Here is a 20,345-nt window from a genome sequence, read left to right on the forward strand (position 1 = left end):
ATATTTTTATATAAATATTACTGCATCATTGTGTATATGTGTGTGTCTCAATAAACCAGAAAATTATATTCTTTTTGTAACTTTGTTCTTGATGATCTGGAGATCCTATTCATTTTACATACAAGATCTACTCTTATCCTATTATCATGAAAGTGGATCATCCAGTAAAACAAGGAATAACATGAATCTTTATTCGATGATTTTTTTTTTTATAAGATGATCGATTTTCTACGGAGTACCAAATAGACATCGCCAAAGAGTCAATTTTTTTTTTCATATTTTTTTTTTTTCATTTTCTTTTATTCCTTCTTTTTTTTTTTTTAACATTTAGACAAACTTATGCTCGGTCGACGGTTTTTTTCAATAACAAGGACATTATCACATGAAAATCCTTTGGTAAGAAATGAGAAGAAAAAAAAAAGTAATAATATTCTAACCAGCCATGTTTTTTTTGTCAAGGGTATACCACGATCACCTGGCAAATCAACAACAGCAAAACCGCCACCTAATATACCACGGATGCAACGAGGACTTCCAACCAAACAAGCGATTCGAGGAGTGAAAAATGTAATAGTAGTATCTTCTGGAAAGGGTGGTGTGGGCAAGTCAACAACAGCAGTGAATCTAGCATTGGCAACGGCAGGAATGAAACATCGTGTGGGGATCTTGGATGCCGATCTATTTGGTCCATCGATTCCATCCTTGATGCATTTAAAAGGTGAACCTGAACTGACAGAAAATGGGGATCGTTTGGTACCACTTATGAACTATGGTGTACAGTGTATGTCTATGGGTTTTTTGATCCCTCAAGATGCTCCGGTGGTATGGCGTGGTCTGATGGTCATGAAGGCTTTACAACAACTTTTACATCAAGTTGAATGGAAGGATGTGGATTATCTATTTGTTGATATGCCTCCGGGTACAGGTGATGTCCAACTCACACTTAGTCAACAAGTTATTATCAATGGTGCTGTTATTGTTTCTACTCCTCAAGATATTGCTCTTATTGATGCTGTCAAAGGAACTAATATGTTTAAAAAAGTCAATGTTCCGGTAAATATATATCTATATATATATAAAATGGTATCTCATCTTTTTTTTTTTTTTTTTTTTTTGAAATAGATTTTGGGAATGGTGCAAAATATGTCCTTATTCATTTGTCCAAATTGTCAACATGAAACTCATATTTTTGGTGATGATGGTGCAATGAGAATGGCCAATAAATTAGAGATTCCATTTTTGGGTGAAGTGCCACTTCATGCTGATATTTGTCATTTATCTGATACTGGTCAACCTATTGTGATTTCTCAACCAGATAGTGCATTTGCTGCTCATTATCGTACGATTGCAAGCAATATTATTGATTCCTTGAACAAACAAAAAAATATCCCCTAGTTTAAAATTCTTTTATTATAATAAATAAAAAAAAATATATTATTTAATAAGCATCACTTTGTTTTATACGTTGAGAACACCAATCAGCAAGTTTATCACAATCATTTGCCCAGGCACGTTTGGTGGAAGCTAACAAAGGAGAAGTGACATAGACATGAGGTTCATTATGACGGGTGATGACATGAACATCCACCTCTTGTTGTGTTAAACGAGTGATATAGCGTTCAACATCATTAGCAAATCGCTCACGTTGACCATAAGTCACCAACATGGGAGGTAAACCAGTACTATCCACATGCAAAGGACTCCATTGTTCCAATTGTTGTTGCCAGGTCTCCTTACGTAATTCGGGGAAAAGTTCAGTCAAATCTTGCTTCATCATGGAATCGGGTAAACAATCAAACGCGGCATGTTGAGTAAAACTAGGAGATGAATGATCAAATGTCACAAGAGGAGAAATCATAATGCCTCCCAAAGGTACAGGTTGATGTTGTTCAATTAATCTTGGTAATAACATACCTGTCAAATGACCACCTGCCGAATCACCACCTATACAAAAAAAAAAAAAAAAAAAATTAAAAAAAAAAAAAGTAGTTTCCTTTTTAGGCGTAATGGGACTGACCAATGATGATTTTTGAACTATGAACACCTAATGACAAAAGATATCGAAAAGCATCATTGGCTTGGTCCAACATACGATGCCAATCATGTTCAGGAGCAAGATCATACTCGAGGGATAAAATGGTCAAATGGATATCATGCACTTTTTCAAGTCGATGCATCAAGCGTAAAAAGAAATCAGGATACATCGTACTACTACCTACACGGAACCCACCCCCATGAATGTAGAGTAGCACCAAGTCGGCAGTTTTGTTGATGGTGTTCTCCACATAATCATGAACCCGATAATAAGAAGAATTGTGTTTTTTTCTTTGAATGTCCTTGGCAAACCAGTGCCCAGCCACCCATGTGGCATTCAAAGGTGATTTGGCCAACGAAGCTACATGATCCCATTGTGAACCATGCGGTAATGTGGTTTGATGGACCAATCGACGGGATGATTTCGTGGGTCGTCCCAATAGGTATTTCACTACTTGTGATCGTTGTTTGTGTGGAAGACATAAAAGAAATCCTTTGATTGTCTTGAAAATCATATCAATCGCTATTTTGATGATGATGATGATGATTAATAAGTAAAAAAAAATATAATCCCTCTCTCTCTCTTTTTTTTTTTTTTTTTAAATATATACTTACCGAGATTACGAGTTTTACGATATGCCCAAAAGGTTGTCAAAAGAGCAATCAACCATGTTTTAACCCCAGGATGATATGATGCCATCATCAAAATAAGAAATAAAAAAAAAAAAAAAAAGAAAGAAATAAAATAAAAAAAATAAAAAAACAGAGATTTCTTATTTGTGTGGGGTTTGTATATATATTCTTGTGTTACTATCATTTACTCAACAAGCTTTTTATTTGAATAAACTATATTTTTTTTTTTTTTGTTGTTTGGCTGCAAGTTGATTCACGTGTTATAAGTTAAAAGCCGCGGAAATTGAATAAACTGTAGCTAAAAAGTGAACAAATGATTTACCAGTCATAAGGATAAAGGTTGCATATATAAGGTATCTTTATTGCAGTAATATTATTAATGAACTTCTTTTGATACGATACAATTATGTATGAGAAAACAGGTTAGTTTAGTTGATTCAAGATATTCTTTTTTTTTGATAAAGCTTCATTGTGATTCAATGACTTTGTTTCAAGCTCCGGATTTGATCAGTTGTTTCGCTTTTTTTTTTTTTTTTTTTTTTTTTTTTTTTTTTTTTTTTTTTTTTTTTTTTTTTTTTTTTACCATTTATGATATTTATACTATCTCTTTTGCGTTGCGCACATCCTGGATGGGTTGATGCGTGGCGACCGTGCCTCAGAGCCGGAGGGTCTTCTTGTTTTTTTTTTTGGTAAGTGCACGTATACAAATAATGTTTAGTTGATCATAACACTAACCATTTTTCCATTTCTTCTTTTCAACCACCGAAATGGGGTGAAAATACCGTCGATAGAAAATAAGTAGGCCCTTATTTATCTTTTCTTTCCTTTCTCTTTTCGCTTTTCCTTTTTTTTTCCCACACACATAAAGTTCTATTCGAATATCTTCTCTGTCTATTGTTTATACCTCTTTCAAACGACTTGTCCCTCTCCTGATCCTTTTGTTGGTTTATCAAACAAGCAGATCATTACCCATTTGAAACAATGAAAAGAAGGACAAACTTGACGCTGTAAACCAAGGTAAATAGACAAAAAAAAAAAAAAATAAAAAGCGCGTTTTCTTATTTATATTTATATTATTATTTATCTAGTTACATGTGGTCGTTGTGGTCAAGAAGGTCACAAAGATGCTCGATCTCCTCTCTGCCCCATGAATGCTCGAAACCTATCTGGTATGTAATCTTTATTTTATTCAATTATTTTACTCACGTATTTATACTTCAAATACATAGATGCTGAGAGTTCAGCAAGTCCTCGACGGTACAAGAGACCTCAGACTGAATCCTCAAAGCAAGCAGCAAAGCACCAAAAGTTGGCTGGAAAAGCTCTCCTGGATGAACGTCAAGCAAACAAGAATGTCCCAAAATGCAAGAAATGTACTAATGCTGGTGTGACTGAAACTGATAACTACATCCCACACGGTAATTCCCGATCAAGACACTGTCAGTTCCATCAAGCCACTATGAATGACGTGATCAAGACTATTTTTGGGGATTCCTGGGTCATGGCGACAAGAAAGATCACTCTTGACAAATTCCTCGCTCTTGAAGATGAGAACAAGCAAAAGGTATCCGGTACAATCATTTCCGTAGTTGATTACGTCCGTGAAGTCGCCATCAAGGCAAACATGTTCGTTTCATACTATTTTCTTCGTCGATTGGAACATGACTATGAACAAACTGGCTCTACTTCCGGTGTTCTTGCTGATGATGCTCCTGTTGCCTCTCTCTCCTCTGTTCCTGGTCTTTCTTCTGCCACTGATGATGCGCCTTCTGCTGATATTTTGTCTGTTACTGGTGATGTTTCTCTTTCTGGTGATGTTTCTCTTTCTGGTGATGTGTCTCTTTCTGGTGATGTGTCTCTTTCTGGTGATGTGTCTCTTTCTGGTGATGTTTCTCTTGCTGATGGTACTTCTCTCGATCCTGATGACTCTTCAATGGCCTCTGCTGTCAATACCCCTTCGCCTGCTGGCAGTTTGGAATCATTCATCCGTACCGCTGGTGGCCTGGACATGTCTTCTATTGTTAGTGAAGGCAGCTCTGAAGGACTTGATCAAACCGACGTCGCTGGTATCATTGATGATGATGATGTTCGCACTCCTGGAGGTATTAACCGATCTTTCCGTGGAATGCACCCTGTCCTCTTCCATGGTAATTTCTATTATGGCTGTATACAGTTAGTACTTGGTCAGCATATCACAAACAAAACTGGTAGTATCCCGTGGATGACAAGGAATGAAATATTTGATGAATATAAGCGACAATTTGACAGTGATGAAGAATGCATAGTATCTCTAAACAAGACTGATATCTCATAATCGAATACTTTGGCACACCTGGCAAGAAATTCAGCCGTCATGATCAAGAATTGTGTGGTGGAAACGTTCGAACAACGAGCTGCTGGTTACCTCGAACACCTTCTTCGTTTAAAAACAAAGGTAACTAATTAAAGATATATAAAAGGAAAAACCATTAAATTCTAACATTTCTTCATCTGTATAATTTATAGTTACTTTCACCTCTTCAAGCCAAGCGAGCTTCTCTCTACTTGTATGATGTTTTATCTGGAGCAACCAGTCCATATTGGCCAACAGAAATCGAGCGAACTGACGAACTCAATACCGTTTTGGAACAAATTAAAGCTGCTACTACTTTAGGTCCAACTCCCATCACCCCAAATGTACTAGTGACAAATGTTGAAGTTTACATGACAGTTCTTTACAAGATCTTGGTACAGCTGGAACAGTACAACGCTGGAGAAATGCAACGAGCAGATGAAGTACAAACCCAAGCAACTCTCCCTTGGGCTCTTTCAATGGTCAAGACGCTCGATGATTATCGTTCCTTAAATCGCCGCCAACGTACAAAACTGAAGTATCAGCTTTTTGAAAAGGTTAATAACGACACTGAAGACAATTATACTTTTTCCTCTCCTGTCTGCCAAGTTTCCAAGGATAAACTGGTGAAATTGGTGTTGGAAACAAGAGAACAAATCAAGAACTCGATCAACTTTTTGCAAGGTAATTAGAAAATAATAATAATAATAATAATAATAATAATAATAATAATAATAATAAAGGGAAATTCATACCTTTTTTTTTAAAAAAAAGAAATTGACATACAAATAGGCCATACTGAAATAGCAAGAACTGACTGATTTTTACCTGAACGATCTGTTGTGGCCAAGCAAACTCGTCTGTTCAAGCTCTTACCTTCACTGTCAGTCAAGCGACACTGTCAGTCAAGCGAGGTTTATTGACATTGATATCCTGACCTTGCGTGCCATTCTTTCTCATTCTGGTGCAACTTTAAACATCAACATCAACATCAACATCAACATCAACATCAACATCAACATCAACATCAACATCAACATCAACAAACCAGTGAAGAAAATAATGCAGAACTCGAAAATTTAAGGGAACAGATGAGACGTGATGTACAAAATTACAAAAAAGAAATCATTATCTCTGGTATTTATAGTGGTACGGTAATCGTGGAAAATAACGATAATCTTTTTTTTTAACTTACATGAAATTGAATCTTTATATTCTTCTTCCCATTTGATTAGATGACACATATGAATATAGGTAAAGCAATCAAAACAAAAAGAAAAAAATAGTAGAAAATGACACTTACTGTTTTATTATGGTCATGAAATGCATTCTTTCTTTTTTGTGTAGGCATATCATTCTTCCCAAACAAATTGCTCGTTATCTCCCTGATAAGAAATACAAGATCTTGTTACAAGAAAAGGAATATCGTCGACTAGATGTGAACATATCATTAGGATGGCAACATTATATGACTTATAGTAAGTTTTGATAATATAATATTTCTATTCTTTGACTTAACTTTTTCTATTCATAGAACCCGAACCCAATATCCTCTTGTTAAGACGCAACTTTGAAGATGCAAAAAGAGTAAAGAAAAAAAAAAGAATCATTTTCAAGTAAAGTCGTTTTATTAATTGGCCTTTTTTTTTTTTTTTTTTTTTTTTTTTGAAGGGCATGAAATTAGAAAATTATCATCCACAGAATACTAGACGCGTGCCGGGTTCAAACGAACTACTAATAGAATCAATAAGGAAAAGTCAGAAGCAGTTCGAACAGTTGAAAAGCCGCTATTACAACAAATAGAAAGCCAAACAACTATACAAGATTATCATGATGATAAGATACAATCACCATCTCCAATGGAGCAACATTCTTCCTATTATACTGGTGATACTGAAAGCGATGGCGAATCCGAAGAAGAAACAAAGGAATTTTCTACTCAATTTGTGATAGCGACAAGAATATTGGTATTATGGATTACATCAACTCGACACTAGAAGCATTGGAAGTATTAACAACACTCTATGGTCAAGAGCATTTACAAGGTCTCAAGTTCTTAAATTATCAAGGCAGATAGGTGATGGATGAAGAACTAGTAAAATATCTTTGTGAATGGGAAAGAAAGTACAAAGCTCCTCCTGGTGCTGAAGAAAGATTGGCAAATCGTAGCTATGGTAACTACCAAAGAAGACGCAGAAGACCAAGAAGGACAAGAAGAACTAATAATGAACTGATGTACAACCTCCTCCTACAATAAAAACAAGGTAAGTCTAGTTGATTGCAAATGAATGTGCAATATATATACTGACACTTATGTATTTTATTATTGATGCATATAGAAAGTGGAAATAAACGGCAATCGACAATGATAATACCAAAGTTCCTGTAGTGATGTTTGGGGTTGCAACCTTTGGGCGAAACAAAAAGGGTGCAGGCGCTTTAGCAGATAAATGTCGACGTTGACTGAAAAGGACGGACAAGACTGGCCGACTTATACATATCAATATGGATGAATATTTTAAATGGTACTGGTTCTGGTCGTGGTTCATTGTCGTTATCAAATATTCTTCACGTATGTTGTGTACCTATTCTGATGTTCCTTCTGACGCTGTGGTTGAACCTTACAATGCTGTTTTGTCTGTTCATCAATTGGTTGAAAATTGTGACGCTACCTTCTGTATTGATAATGAAGTTCTTTATGATATCTGTTTCCGTACTCTTAAACTATCTAACACTGGTTATGGTGTTTGCACTTCTTTACGTTTCCCTGGTCAATTGAACTCTGATTGATGTCTCGACTAACCGATTGTACAATATGGACCCTTTATTATGAATGCAAAAGAAAATATCTATCAAGTCTTCTCTGGTTATGAAAGAGGTGAAAATGGTTTTGAAGGAGCAAATGAATTCGTATCTGATGTCGAGGAAATTGGAAACATTAAGTTGACGATCTGGTCTTTCTCTATCTCTGTTTGTCCATATTGTGTGTAGATGGATGATTGATTAGTTTAATGTATTTTTATTATATCCCTCATTTTTAGAGTCATACTTTCTATTATTATTATTATTATTATTATTATTATTATTATTATTATTATTATTATTATTATTATTATTATTATTATTATTATTGGTGAATAAACCCTTTGGACTTGTTTTGAAAAACCATTTGTACGAACGTGACTGATATGGCTGATGATGACACTTATTATGTTAGTTTGACGGATGATGGATGATGGATGGAGTAATGATGCTACAGGATGAGTGGTGATTGATACCTGTGATGATATACTCAAATCAGGGCTGTACCAGTGTTCAATATGCGTTTCTTTACATTGTACTATTGGTCATTACGCGCTTCTGTGTGTTGTCAAATTCTTCTTCACATCAACCGATTGATATATACAGGTCAAAATATCGTCATTAGGTAAAAAAAAAAAAAAAAAAAAAAGTGGATGAATTGATCTGTTTGTTAATGCATGTCAATGAACGACAGGCATAAAAGATAGTCTGGTATCAGCAGGAAGCACTTTGTTATGCTGTGAATTAAAGACCAGCGCGTTTTCATAAGGTCAATTTTTTTTTGTTTCTTCTTCCGTTATTCCTTGTTCTTTTTTATTTTTATTTTTATTTTTATTTTTATTTTTTATATTTTTATTTTTTATATTTTTATTTCTATTATTATAGCTATTCAAAAACTCTTTTCTTAACTCATGGAGGCAGAACAATTGATTATTGAAGATGAATTACTTGAATTGATGGGCATAAATGAACAAGACATTATCCAACCGCGAAGCGACTATGAAGGCATGTCTGTTATTGACATTATCACATACAAAAAACGGTGGAAACGACAGCAAACTCTATTACAGCGTGGTCAGTACTGTGTTATGTTTGATTGATGAATATGAATATTTTATTAACCTCCTTTTTTTTTTTTTTCCTCAAAAATATATATATAGCACAACGGCAGCAAATTCAACTTGGTGAGGCTGACAATGACGACGATAGCGAAGAAGACGAACCTGGTGACGATGAATCTGTGTCAACTCGTGGATCTTCCTCCAAGCAGCTGGCTGGTAGCAAGCGTAAAAGAAAACAAGGTGGTGTGGAAAAGGCGTTGAAGCGTCGTGGTCAACAACAGCGAAAAGTTATGGGACAAAAAAAATCAATCAAACCTTGCCAAGAATGCCTTAGAAATGATCGTTTTGACACGGCGTATACTCATAGTCGAACAACAAGTCGTCTCTGTCCATTCCATGGTGCGACACGATTACAACTAGTACAGCAACAAGTGGGTAGAACCAGCACCGTCTGTCGAAAAATTGGATTGAAAACGATATTGAATGTAGATGTTTCTGACCAGCAACGTGTTTTGGATGGGATCAATGACGTGGTCTCCTATGTACGCAATATTATAATCAAGTCACACCTGTTCATTACCTTCTATGTTTACAACTGTTTGACGAATCACACACCGATCACGAAACAACTCTTCACCAAGAGCTTTTTTTACGCAGTTTTTCAGCAAATTAGTGGAGCCACCATCACTGTGAACAATACCATTGACCAAGGATTAGCATTGGCTATACGGGACAGCTACCACCAACTCAATCAAACACCAGCTCGTATAGAATCATTTGGCGAACAGCAAATACATGGAAAGCGATACTCAGAAGTTGTCTCATCAGCCATGGATCATTATGTAACATCATTCACGAATCGAATTGTCGAAGATATTACTCAGTGGATGGCAAATTTGTACTCACTTCGCATAAGTGAATTAAATCATCAACACCAACAACAACAACAGCATCAACAGCATCAACAGCAGCAGCAAGGTCTCGCGCAGCAGCAACAGCTAATTGGGCAGCAGCAACAGCTAGTTGAACAGCAGCAACAGTTACTTGAACAAGAACAACAACAACAGCAGCAGCTATTTCAACGACAGCGGCAGTTATTCGAACAGCAACGTCTGTCACTTGAACAGCAACAGCAACAACAGCTAGTGGAGGAACATCAGCAGCTAATCGAACAACAACAGCATCTACTTGAACGGCGGCATCAGATATTAGTACAGCAAGGACAGTTACTTCAACAGCAACAACAGGAACAACAAGATAACCTATCAGAACCACGCCAACGGCAAAATGTAAGTGATACAATCAAAGTCTTAAGAAAAGGAATAGTCGTCTCACACGCAATCGTATATTTCATTAATAGGTATTGACGGAAAAGGACTTCAACAAGCTCGGTCTTCATATTCTTGCAAGTGCCATCAACAATGCAGATATACGACCTGTTTCCGCAACTGATCTATCTGGACCAAATGTTACGGAACAACTAAAAAATGATGTCGCTACCGTTTTGAATGAAGCAAATGTGGATTTATGTACTATATACAACTTTGCTGCCCTGCAAACTCACACCGACACAAATCAGAAGTCAGTAGAAACATCTTACCGAGCCCTACATACTCAAATCATCCATGCAGAAACCGGCCTACGTACTACTATGAATAATGCAATCAACCGGATTCAACAACTTACGCAAAGATTGGCGGATACACACGACAACGAAATCACTGAGTCCTTATACCGGATATCTGAAAATCTCTATAACCTGCTTCGCTTACATCAAGATGCCACTGATTTAGTTGTTGAAGTTGCCAACGGCTTTGGATTGCAAATGGAATTGAACGATGAGCGATGGGATACAGCGGTGGTCAACAGTTTAATTACAACACTCCAAACAACTATGGAACAACGACGTGTAGCCGAAGAAGTGAACATTCAGCATCACGACTTAGAAACGCAGGAACTTTTGGATATGATGGACCTTGCAGCTATGGAAATACCACGTTTGATGGACGATCTCAACACTCATATTCAACAACACACAGTGTCCTTTCGTCAATTTGACCAAGCTCGCCAACTTTATTTTGGGAATGATGAATTTGGAAATCAGGTCTTGATGAATACTATAATTGATCATTGCCAGCAAGCTGGGGCTCCAATAACAGTTTTGGGAACGCACATACAACTATCGACCGCTTATATTAGTCGACATTGCGACATCTTTACCAAGTATGCTTTCAACATTGCTGTATATTTTGATGAATACAACAACGCAACAACGAATGCAGCAAACCCCGTCCAAACCAAAGTACCACGAACTTGGTGTTTCGAGAAGATCCGTGACCTTGATGATTATCCAAGAATGGGACGACGACGACGCTCAAAATTAGCAACTTTAGTACAAGAAATCATTCCAAAAAACGACAACTTGGACCATCACCGCCATCAATTAGAGTATCTATCTGATGTATCAATGACACAACTTCAAACATTAATCACTGACACCCGACAACAGATTCTATGCTCGACGCAGTATCTAGAAAATCCCCAAGAAAACCAACATCTTCTGCCCAACTGTTTTACGCCGGATGTCAATCATGTTATCAAAAAGAAGAGACTATACAACCTTGTACCAAAGCCCTCTTTTGTGAAGAAACATATCAAGATCAACGGTACGACTAGGAATCAGATTCTCCGCTCACTAGATCTTGGTCATTACGTTAACGGAAATTCAACATTATCTCGTATTCTCAAACTTGAGAAGATTAGAAGACATGACAGCATGGTTTTTTCCAATTATATTATGACAGACGGCTTTTCTGTTTCCGTTCCTTTTGACAAACCGGTTGGACATGGTGAAGCTTTGCCAGATTTGGTGCCAGCAGACTTTTGCGAGTGGGAATTTGATTATCTCAATGTTTGGGGCGCAGATCCCGGAATTACAAGTATATATGTAGCAAGCAATGGGTCAAGTAATGATGTTTATGACAGTGCACTGGATCATGAAGGTAAGTGGTTATCTTGGTTTTTTTTTTTTTTTTTTTTTTTTTTTTTTTTTTTTTTTTTTTACGTGAACTTATTATTAACATCATTCTTATTACGATTGTTATTAGATGTTATTCAAGGTTATTCTCCCCAAGATGCTAACACAGGTGATGCTGCTCCAGATGATGCTGCTCCAGATGATGCTGCTCCAGATGATGCTGCTCCAGATGATGATGCTCCAGATGATGATGCTCCAGATGATACTGCTCCAGATGATACTGCTCCAGTTGATGCTTCCCAAGATATTGCTTTCGAAAACGATGTTCCTCAAGGTCATACTCCTGAAATTGGTGCTGCCTCAGATCGTAATGTGGAAATGGATGATCAGTACGATAGCGATGACGATCTACAAGGTAATTTATAATAGCAAATTAATGACGATTGACAACGTTCTGACCTTTTTTTTTTTTTTTTTTTGAAGGACATGAGATAAGAAAATTATCATCCGCAGAATATTACACACGTGCCGGCTTCAAAAGAACTGTTAACAGAATCAATAACGAAAAGTCGGAAGAAGTTCGAACAGCTGAAGCCGCGATTAGAACCAACAGAACCACAAGCATGACTGGCATTACTGATTATATCAACTCCACCTTGGAAGCTTTAGAAGTACTAACAGCATTTTATGGTCAAGAAAATCTACAAGGCCTTAAGCTTTTAAATTATCAAGGAAGACAGAAGATGGATGAGGAGCTAATAAATATCTTTATCAACGGAGGAACGAAGTACAAAGATAAACCTGGTGCCGAAGAAAGACTGGAAATTCGTACCCATGGCAACTATGAAAGAAGACGAAGAAGACGAAGAACGACAACAAGAACTGACAATGGAAACACTGATGTACAACCTCGTACCATTAAAACCAAGTAAGTCTAGTTGATTGAAAATGAATGCACAATATATATACTGACACTTATTTATTTTATTATTGATGCATATAGGAAATGGAAAAAGGCACCAATCAATAACGATAGCAGCAAAGTTCCGGTCGTGGTGTTCGGTGACGCAAGATTTGGGAGAAACAACAAAGGCGCTGGCGCTTTAGCTGACAAATGTAGACGTTTATTAAAGAAGGCAGACAACGCTGGCCGTTTGGTACATATCAACATGGACGAATATTTAACTTCACAAATTTGTTCAAAGTGTGGATGTAGATCTCTTTCCAATGACATCATTACTGGTCCTGAAGACGAATCGAAACGCATGTATACAGTGCTGACGTGCACTCGTTGCAACACTGTATGGCAGCGCGACAGTAATGCATCAAGAAACATCCGGTCTCTGTTCTTTAACCTAGCCACCAGCGGACAGAGACCGGGTTACCTAGCTCGACCTTCGTAATCCGTGTATTAAACACACGTAGTTACAGTTGTGTAAGTTAAAAAAAATGAATCTTTATGATGATTTATTTATATTAACCACTATTTTTTTCCATTCATCCATCTGTACATCCTCCATTGTCTCAATTTTTATTTCTCCGCCATAGTTAAACTGTATCTACGCACGTACACACACAACACACACAAGACAAAAAAAAAAAAAACTGGCAACTTCTATGCGGATATATTATATGATATTTTTTTTTTTTTGATCCAAATTCATCTATTTAATAAACATGTGAAAAAGATGGTATAACAAAAAAAAATTTAATATTAATTATTATATATATTCACTTTAAATTGAGACAAAGTCCACCTGATAGTCTTTTTTTGGGTTAAATGATCATCATCCTATCAATTTTATATAAATCACTTACTTTATTTTTTTTTTTTTTTATTCTTAATTAATATATTAGTATTAACTTTTTATATTTGTAGTGAGTATTCCAAAGATAATAGATATTTGTTTATTTGAAAATGTTTACCTTTTTTTTTTCTTAAGAGAGATTTACAGTTTACAGTTTAACTAGATAAAAAAAACCCCGCTTATACGATTTTATTATGATTGTTGTCTTTCCGGTCTTCTTTATTTTTTCGGTTTTATTTTCTTTTTTTATTTTATTTATTTTTTTTTTTATTCTCTTTTTCTCTTTATATTCTTTATTTTTTTTTTCTCACTCTCTTTTTATTTTCTACTTTATAACGACTTAATTCAAGAAGGAGAAAAATAACAATAATAACAACATACCCACCAACGTCTTTTCTTTTTTAATATTATTGGTTACAACAAAACATCATTATAAAAAAAAAAAAACAAAAAAAAAAAACGATAATACACCAAAAGTTTGGTCATCATGGGATTATGCCAATCCTCTTCACAACGTCAATCAGCTGAAGCGAAACGAAGTCATGAAATTGATAAGGAATTGGAAAGAGAACGGAAACAACAAACGAGACATTGTAAAGTACTCTTATTAGGTAAAGTAAATGGAAATATATATATATTTTTGGATAGGGCTTTTTTTTTTTATTATTATTATAAAGTCACAAGTTATAACTACTATTACTTTATATCGTTACTATATTGTTAATTTTTATTGGTGATTGATAATAATAATAATAATAATAGTAGTGGCTGTACAGTAACTTGCAGTTATGGCTTGTTTTATTTATTTATTTATTTTTTTTTACCCGAGAACATATTTATTATCTATATAATATTGATACTAATTCCTTTTTTTAAAAAAAATAGGTAGTGGAGAATCAGGCAAATCAACTATATTGAAACAAATGAAAATTATCAATCAAAATGGATTTTCTCAAGAAGAATTGGCAGGATGGCGAACCATTGTCTATCGGAATTTGTTGGATTCGGCTCAAGCGATTATTCATGCGATGCGGCAATTTGAATTTCAATATTATACTCCAAAACTTGAAGTAAGTAAATAAAAATAAAAAAAAATGATAGTATGTTGATATTGTTTTTTTTTTATTTCATTAGACAAGTGTAAATCATTTATCACAAGAGATGGATCCAAATGCAACACGGATAGATACAGAAACAGTGAAATATTTACATACTCTATGGAAGGATCCCAATATTCAAAGATTTTTGGAAGAAAGACGAAGTGATTTTTATCTTATGGATAATGCATCATAGTAAAATATATTGATAAAAAAAAAAAAAACAAAAGAATTTTCCCTTTTCCCTAATTTATACTTTTTTTTTTTTTTTAGCTTTTTTGATGATCTAGATCGGATCGGCAAACCGGATTATGTACCTACAGAACAAGATGTCTTGCGGGCAAGACTAAAGTCCACAGGCATCACGGAAATCACCTTTCAATTAGATCGATTGACTATCCAGTAAGTTTTTCTATTATGTATGATAAATGGATTATTTATTTATTTTTATTTTATTAGTATGTTTGATGTAGGTGGACAACGATCAGAACGAAAGAAATGGATCCATTGTTTTGAATCTGTCATGTCGATTATCTTTTGTGTAGCACTTAGTGAATATGATCAAGTCTTATTGGAAGATTCATCAGAAAATCGTATGATTGAAAGTATTCGATTATTTGAATCTATTGTCAATAGTCGATGGTTTTTACATACTTCTATTATGTTATTTTTGAACAAGGCTGATTTATTTAAAGTTAAAATTGAACATGTACCTTTGGAACGTTGTTTTCCTGATTATAAAGGTAAAAAAAAAAAAAAAAAAAAAAAAAAAAAAAGAATAATATCTTACTAAATTTATATTAGGTGGAAATGATGCAAATAAGGCTGCTAAATATATTTTATGGCGATTTTTACAAACCAATCGAGCAAAACTTCATATTTACCCACAGTAAGTTTTATTAGTCTAAATTTCAATCATTTCTTATACTTTATTTTAATTATAGTTTGACTCAAGCAACTGATACAACTAATGTAAGTGAATCATGAAATTACATAATAAAAAATCTAATCATTTATTTTTTTTTTTATAGATTCGATTCGTATTTGCTGCTGTGAATGAAACCATCCTACAGAATGCTCTGCGAGATTCTGGTATGCTGTGAATTCAAATCTCTTTTTTTTTTTATTTTATTTTTTTTATTCTAGTACCCTCCATCTATTCCTTTTTTTATATTACATTCTTATTATTCTACCTTTATTATTGTGTCAATTATCTTCATCACAGCATATCCTCTCATTCTTTGTTTTCTATTACACATAATCTCTCCTATTTAGTTTTTGTCTTAGTTTAGTTTAGGTTTTTTTTTTTAATCTTTAATATATCGTGTGTATGTAGTCTTCTTTTTTTTTTACTGCCACTATATTCTCTATAACCAACGCGCTGTCGGGAACTGAAATATTGATTGATTTTCGTTTTACACCTGCCATTTTTTTTTTTTTTTTGTTGGGTGCCTTTCACAATTTTATTATTTTTTATAGTCATGACTACCACTTCTGACGATGATTATATTGAAGAAACTTCTTATGTGATAATGGATCTAAGTGCGGATATGACGGAAGAAGCCATTTTGAATCTAGCAGAAGAACATGGTGGGATTGCTATGACGGTAGGTAGTCAATGGCGAATTATCCAACTTTTATTAATTCCCATTTCATAGGATTTGATGCAGTCACCTATCTATTGTCAACTGGGACACCATACATTTCGTGGACAACTAGATGATCCTGTAGGTTCTTTTTTATTATTTGAAATGGAAGAAAAACAACGAACAGAAGCATCAGGTATATTAAAAAAAAAAGTCAAAACAATGGAACTCATTTTTATTATTATTATTAGGGTTGATTCCCATGTTATCAAGTATGCGTACAGAACGGAATCAAGGACGATCTACGAAATGGACAGCCAAATATCGATTTCAAGTCAACAAGGTAATGAAAACTGAACAAGTGGCCTTGACTGATAAACATCAAGTGGAAGACAACCAGGACGAACCAACTGTCAATCATAGTGACCATGATGAAAATGCTGATTTTGCCGAATATTTTAGTAGATAATTATTTACTTTTTTATTGTTTTGTACATAGCCTTTTTATTACATATATATATATATATATATTTAACCTTTGTCAATAAAAAAAAAAACAATTATCTTCCTTGTACATGTTTTCTTTATAAATAATAATAAAAAACTATCTTCCTTCTCCATTCTCTTCATTTTCATTTTGTTTTTATAATAATAATAAAAAAAAAAGATGATCCACCCGAAATTGCAAATACTGTCATGAGCCGGGATGAAACCCAAACGCTTAACCAGTCGTTGCACCCATTTCGTGTGTAATTCCTCTACAATTGTTTGACGATTTCGATGTTTCTTCGATAACTATCGAAATAGTCATCTCACACGAATGCTTTTATAGTCAATTGGTAATTATTTGCGTTGTAAGGAAAAAAAAAAGAAAAAAATGAAAATACATTGCCCTTTTATAAGGGCTTGGATCCAAGAAAAAAAATTTTTTTTTTTTGTGACCAGCGTTTCCCAATAAGGATTTATGCCTTACTTTTTTGGATCATCCAAATTAGTTTTCTTTTTTTGGGATGATCATTCTTCCCGTTTCTATAGAAAAAAAAAAAAAAAAAAAAAGAAAAGAAAAAAGATCCCATCATTATATTTGATTCATCTATGTAAAGAGTGGTATTCTTGATTCTTTTGACCTTATCACACTGACTGATCGGAGTCCTCACGTAAATGCAACCAATAGATCCATGGATGATTCTTTTTGACTCCATCGTAGCGGAGTGATGATGAAATGATGCATGATTGTATCTCGATCATCTTGTTGATACTCTATTGTCTAGTTCAAACAAAAAGTCAATTTCACATTTTGATATATAATCTTTATTGTTAAAGACGAATATAGTAATGAAGAGAAAAAAGAATAAAAAAAAAGGGAATGAGAGGGGGGGATATATCATCAATCATGAGCAAGGTATAAACATAAATAAATAAAAAACACTATATCTAAAAAGTCATCAGAGGAGTATGTTGAGTACCTCTAGGATAAACAATCAAAGTGGCCAAAAATAATCCCACTGTGATTCCAATAGATGATTCAATCATGGAGAGAGCTAGACTAGCACCTTGTGTTCCAATTTCACTTGTTGAATTTCCAAATAATCCCAAAGCAGCCTTAACACCTAAACTACTTGGTACTAAATAAAAAATCTATATATTCAAAAAAAAAAAAATAAGTTTCATATGATACAAAACAAAAATGTATCTTTTTTTTTTTTTTTTTTACCCCTAATAAGACAGCATCAAAAGACATTTTTCCCGTGATTTTTGTCAATAGATGACCAAGCATCCCCAAAACAAAAGAAGGAGCCACTTGTAAAACTTGAGAAGGAGCATGAGCCCATCGATTCAAACTATAATTGACAATGAAACCACAAGCAGCGACAAAGGTCATGGTAGGCCAACGATGCGGTTTGGCACGCACATACATACAATAACCAAAGGCAAACAGAGGCACAGTGAGAAAGTTGAACCATTGTGATTGTGAGGCCATAGGCATGGCTGAATTGGTGGCATCCACACAATGTTGTGCAACAGGATAATCAGTATTATCAATGGTTTGATAGAGTTCACTTCCCATGGATACACCGTAACCTAGTAAGAATGAATAGATGATAGCATACACCATACGTACTACACCACTGACTAATTGTCTTGATACTAATTCTTGAATTGCAATCGCCATACCGTAGCCTGGAAGTACCACTATAAAAGCTGAGAATGCCACCGGAGTAAAACAGAAATCATATCTGATCAATCCTTGAGATACAAGACCAATGATGATACATACTGTGATTTCCCAAATGGGTTGGAAACTTTGAATTCTACCTGATATCACCTCATAACCAGCAAATACCACTAAATAAAAAAAGATGAATATTAGTTTTTTTTTTTTTTTTTTTTTTTTTTTTTTTTTTTTTTTTTTTTTTTTTTTTTTTTTTTACGATAAAAGGATGATCAACTTACTTGCAAGAGCAGCAGCTACACCACCTTCTTGCCATCGACCACCAAAGAACATGACACAACCTGAGAATGAGCATATAGCATATACCCAAGGATTCAACCAAACAGGATACAACGGAGGTTTAGATGAGACTTGATCAATGAATTCCAAGGCTTCATCCACACTGACTTCACCATGCGATACCAATTTCTCCAATCGATAAATTTCACTAAGCTTGTCCATATCAAAAGTTTGTATTTGGCGAATAAAGTGAGTTTCGGTAGTATGAGTAGCACCATCAAAGATAGACATCAACATCACATTGGGCAAGTAGATATATTCGGCGTCGACACATAAGGTAGTAGAGACTTGACGCATGGCATATTCCAAACGATGAGCTGGGCAACCATATAACATCAGGCTTTTGGCGAGTTTCTTGAGAAAGTCTTGTTTTTGAAGGATATTGGCGATTTCAAATGTAATCCGTACTCGATCCTCTAGTGTAATGGGTTCGAATTGTGACGCGGTGGTGACCATGCTATCCAAACTAGATCGTCTTGACATGGCCTTGTTGGATTTCTTATGCTTGTCGAGTCTAGGGACAACGTGATGACTTGTGGACATGGTAGATAACCAACTAACTGGTCGATTCATCTTGGGTCGTGTAGGTTTTTCAATTTCTTTTGTTGTTGCCGTTAATAGTTTTTCATCCAATGTTGTCAAATCCAAAGAGATTGTTGATAAAGGTCTTGGTTTCTTAGTTTTCTTATTTTCTTTCTTTACCCGTTTTCTTTCCTATTAAAAAAAAAAGTTAATTTTTTTTCTCATCCTTTATTATTATTATTACCTTCTTTTTTTGTTTCTTTTCTTTCTTGAATAAATATTCTTCATGACGCCGTCGTCGTTGAGCATCCAATTTCATTAAAGAGGCAAGCACACTTCCAGATGGTTCCATAGGTTGGGAAGGAATCCTAGATATTTCTTCCAAAGAATCAAGTTGACGAGTACTAACAGGACTTGTTACAGTATGATCAGTTTCCGAATGATGATGGTGACTACGACGACGAAGTTGATTACTACCACTACGGTTTAAAATATCGATGGTTGGTGAATTAGGTGGTATATCTTGAATATTGTTACTATCTAAAGTGGGTTGTCGTAACATTTGTTGTACTAAAGCAGCCGATTGCATAACATGATCTTGAAATCGAACGTGTCTATCTTTAGCTTCAGCTTGTACCAAGGCTGCCTCTACAAGTGTATCTGCCGAGTTTTGACGTTCTGCATCTTCCGTCTTATCATCAAAGTAATCTTCATCATTGTTCTCATCAACATAAGGTGTAGAAGCGTTTGAAGTAGATGTACTAATCACACTATCGTCGTCTTGTTGATTTATATTCTCTTCTTCTTCTTCTTCTTCTTGAATAGTGAAGGAAGGTTGTTCATTGGGAGATAATGCTGAAGCAGGAAGACGCGGCCAAGATTGTGAAGTTGACATGGAAGGTCGTTGAATGGTTATTCTTGGTGTAGATTTATCATTATTGTTGGTATCCTTGTTATCATATTCCGGTGGCATATTTAAAT

The 20,345-nt window shown here is 34.9% G+C and overlaps 9 protein-coding genes across 9 annotated transcripts; 7 read left to right on the forward strand and 2 right to left on the reverse strand.

Moving 5' to 3' along the window:
• Positions 1-312: 312 nt before the first annotated feature.
• On the forward strand, positions 313-1,395 carry BX664DRAFT_296627 (nucleotide binding protein; the record flags this gene model as incomplete). Its single annotated transcript, XM_051542212.1, has 3 exons — positions 313-396; positions 460-1,053; positions 1,123-1,395. Exons 1-3 carry the CDS (start codon positions 340-342, stop codon positions 1,393-1,395), a joined length of 924 nt encoding a protein of 307 aa, XP_051399960.1. The 5' UTR covers positions 313-339.
• BX664DRAFT_332219 (Alpha/Beta hydrolase protein) lies at positions 1,395-2,762 on the reverse strand. The gene is made up of 3 exons (XM_051545281.1): positions 2,650-2,762; positions 2,018-2,557; positions 1,395-1,944 (listed from the first exon to the last, which is right to left on the reverse strand). The coding sequence occupies exons 1-3, from the start codon at positions 2,735-2,737 to the stop codon at positions 1,439-1,441; spliced, it is 1,134 nt and encodes a 377-aa protein (XP_051399961.1). The 5' UTR covers positions 2,738-2,762; the 3' UTR covers positions 1,395-1,438.
• A 721-nt stretch (positions 2,763-3,483) lies between these two features.
• On the forward strand, positions 3,484-5,997 carry BX664DRAFT_332221 (uncharacterized protein). Its single transcript, XM_051545282.1, has 6 exons — positions 3,484-3,684; positions 3,756-3,836; positions 3,897-4,951; positions 5,030-5,101; positions 5,173-5,683; positions 5,774-5,997. Exons 2-6 carry the CDS (start codon positions 3,815-3,817, stop codon positions 5,818-5,820), a joined length of 1,707 nt encoding a protein of 568 aa, XP_051399962.1. The 5' UTR covers positions 3,484-3,684; positions 3,756-3,814; the 3' UTR covers positions 5,821-5,997.
• On the forward strand, positions 5,944-6,941 carry BX664DRAFT_127799 (regulatory subunit of cyclin-dependent kinase). Its single transcript, XM_051539792.1, has 5 exons — positions 5,944-6,145; positions 6,235-6,253; positions 6,347-6,477; positions 6,534-6,586; positions 6,671-6,941. The coding sequence occupies exons 1-5, from the start codon at positions 6,091-6,093 to the stop codon at positions 6,800-6,802; spliced, it is 390 nt and encodes a 129-aa protein (XP_051399963.1). The 5' UTR covers positions 5,944-6,090; the 3' UTR covers positions 6,803-6,941.
• Positions 6,942-7,573: 632 nt separating this feature from the next.
• BX664DRAFT_365341 (beta-tubulin) lies at positions 7,574-7,789 on the forward strand (the record flags this gene model as incomplete). Its single annotated transcript, XM_051548463.1, has 1 exon — positions 7,574-7,789. The coding sequence occupies one exon, from the start codon at positions 7,574-7,576 to the stop codon at positions 7,787-7,789; it is 216 nt and encodes a 71-aa protein (XP_051399964.1).
• Positions 7,790-12,035: 4,246 nt separating this feature from the next.
• BX664DRAFT_332239 (uncharacterized protein) lies at positions 12,036-13,147 on the forward strand (the record flags this gene model as incomplete). Its single annotated transcript, XM_051545283.1, has 3 exons — positions 12,036-12,254; positions 12,323-12,767; positions 12,843-13,147. Coding segments are annotated over exons 1-3 (787 nt in total), but the record flags the coding sequence as incomplete, so codon positions are not given.
• Positions 13,148-13,908: 761 nt separating this feature from the next.
• Positions 13,909-16,186, forward strand: BX664DRAFT_332245 (putative guanine nucleotide-binding protein alpha-3 subunit). The gene is made up of 8 exons (XM_051545284.1): positions 13,909-14,258; positions 14,533-14,717; positions 14,782-14,939; positions 15,018-15,146; positions 15,204-15,487; positions 15,549-15,633; positions 15,689-15,716; positions 15,776-16,186. Exons 1-8 carry the CDS (start codon positions 14,135-14,137, stop codon positions 15,845-15,847), a joined length of 1,065 nt encoding a protein of 354 aa, XP_051399966.1. The 5' UTR covers positions 13,909-14,134; the 3' UTR covers positions 15,848-16,186.
• A 10-nt stretch (positions 16,187-16,196) lies between these two features.
• Positions 16,197-16,906, forward strand: BX664DRAFT_332246 (uncharacterized protein). Its single transcript, XM_051545285.1, has 3 exons — positions 16,197-16,351; positions 16,403-16,526; positions 16,582-16,906. Exons 1-3 carry the CDS (start codon positions 16,226-16,228, stop codon positions 16,797-16,799), a joined length of 468 nt encoding a protein of 155 aa, XP_051399967.1. The 5' UTR covers positions 16,197-16,225; the 3' UTR covers positions 16,800-16,906.
• A 742-nt stretch (positions 16,907-17,648) lies between these two features.
• On the reverse strand, positions 17,649-19,814 carry BX664DRAFT_127947 (uncharacterized protein). Its single transcript, XM_051539793.1, has 4 exons — positions 19,609-19,814; positions 18,785-19,551; positions 18,045-18,676; positions 17,649-17,968 (listed from the first exon to the last, which is right to left on the reverse strand). The coding sequence occupies exons 1-4, from the start codon at positions 19,671-19,673 to the stop codon at positions 17,765-17,767; spliced, it is 1,668 nt and encodes a 555-aa protein (XP_051399968.1). The 5' UTR covers positions 19,674-19,814; the 3' UTR covers positions 17,649-17,764.
• Between the last annotated feature and the right edge of the window lie 531 nt (positions 19,815-20,345).

This window comes from Halteromyces radiatus (genome assembly GCF_025201355.1).
Source record: "Halteromyces radiatus strain CBS 162.75 chromosome Unknown BX664scaffold_4, whole genome shotgun sequence".
Taxonomy (NCBI): Eukaryota; Fungi; Mucoromycota; class Mucoromycetes; order Mucorales; family Cunninghamellaceae; genus Halteromyces; species Halteromyces radiatus.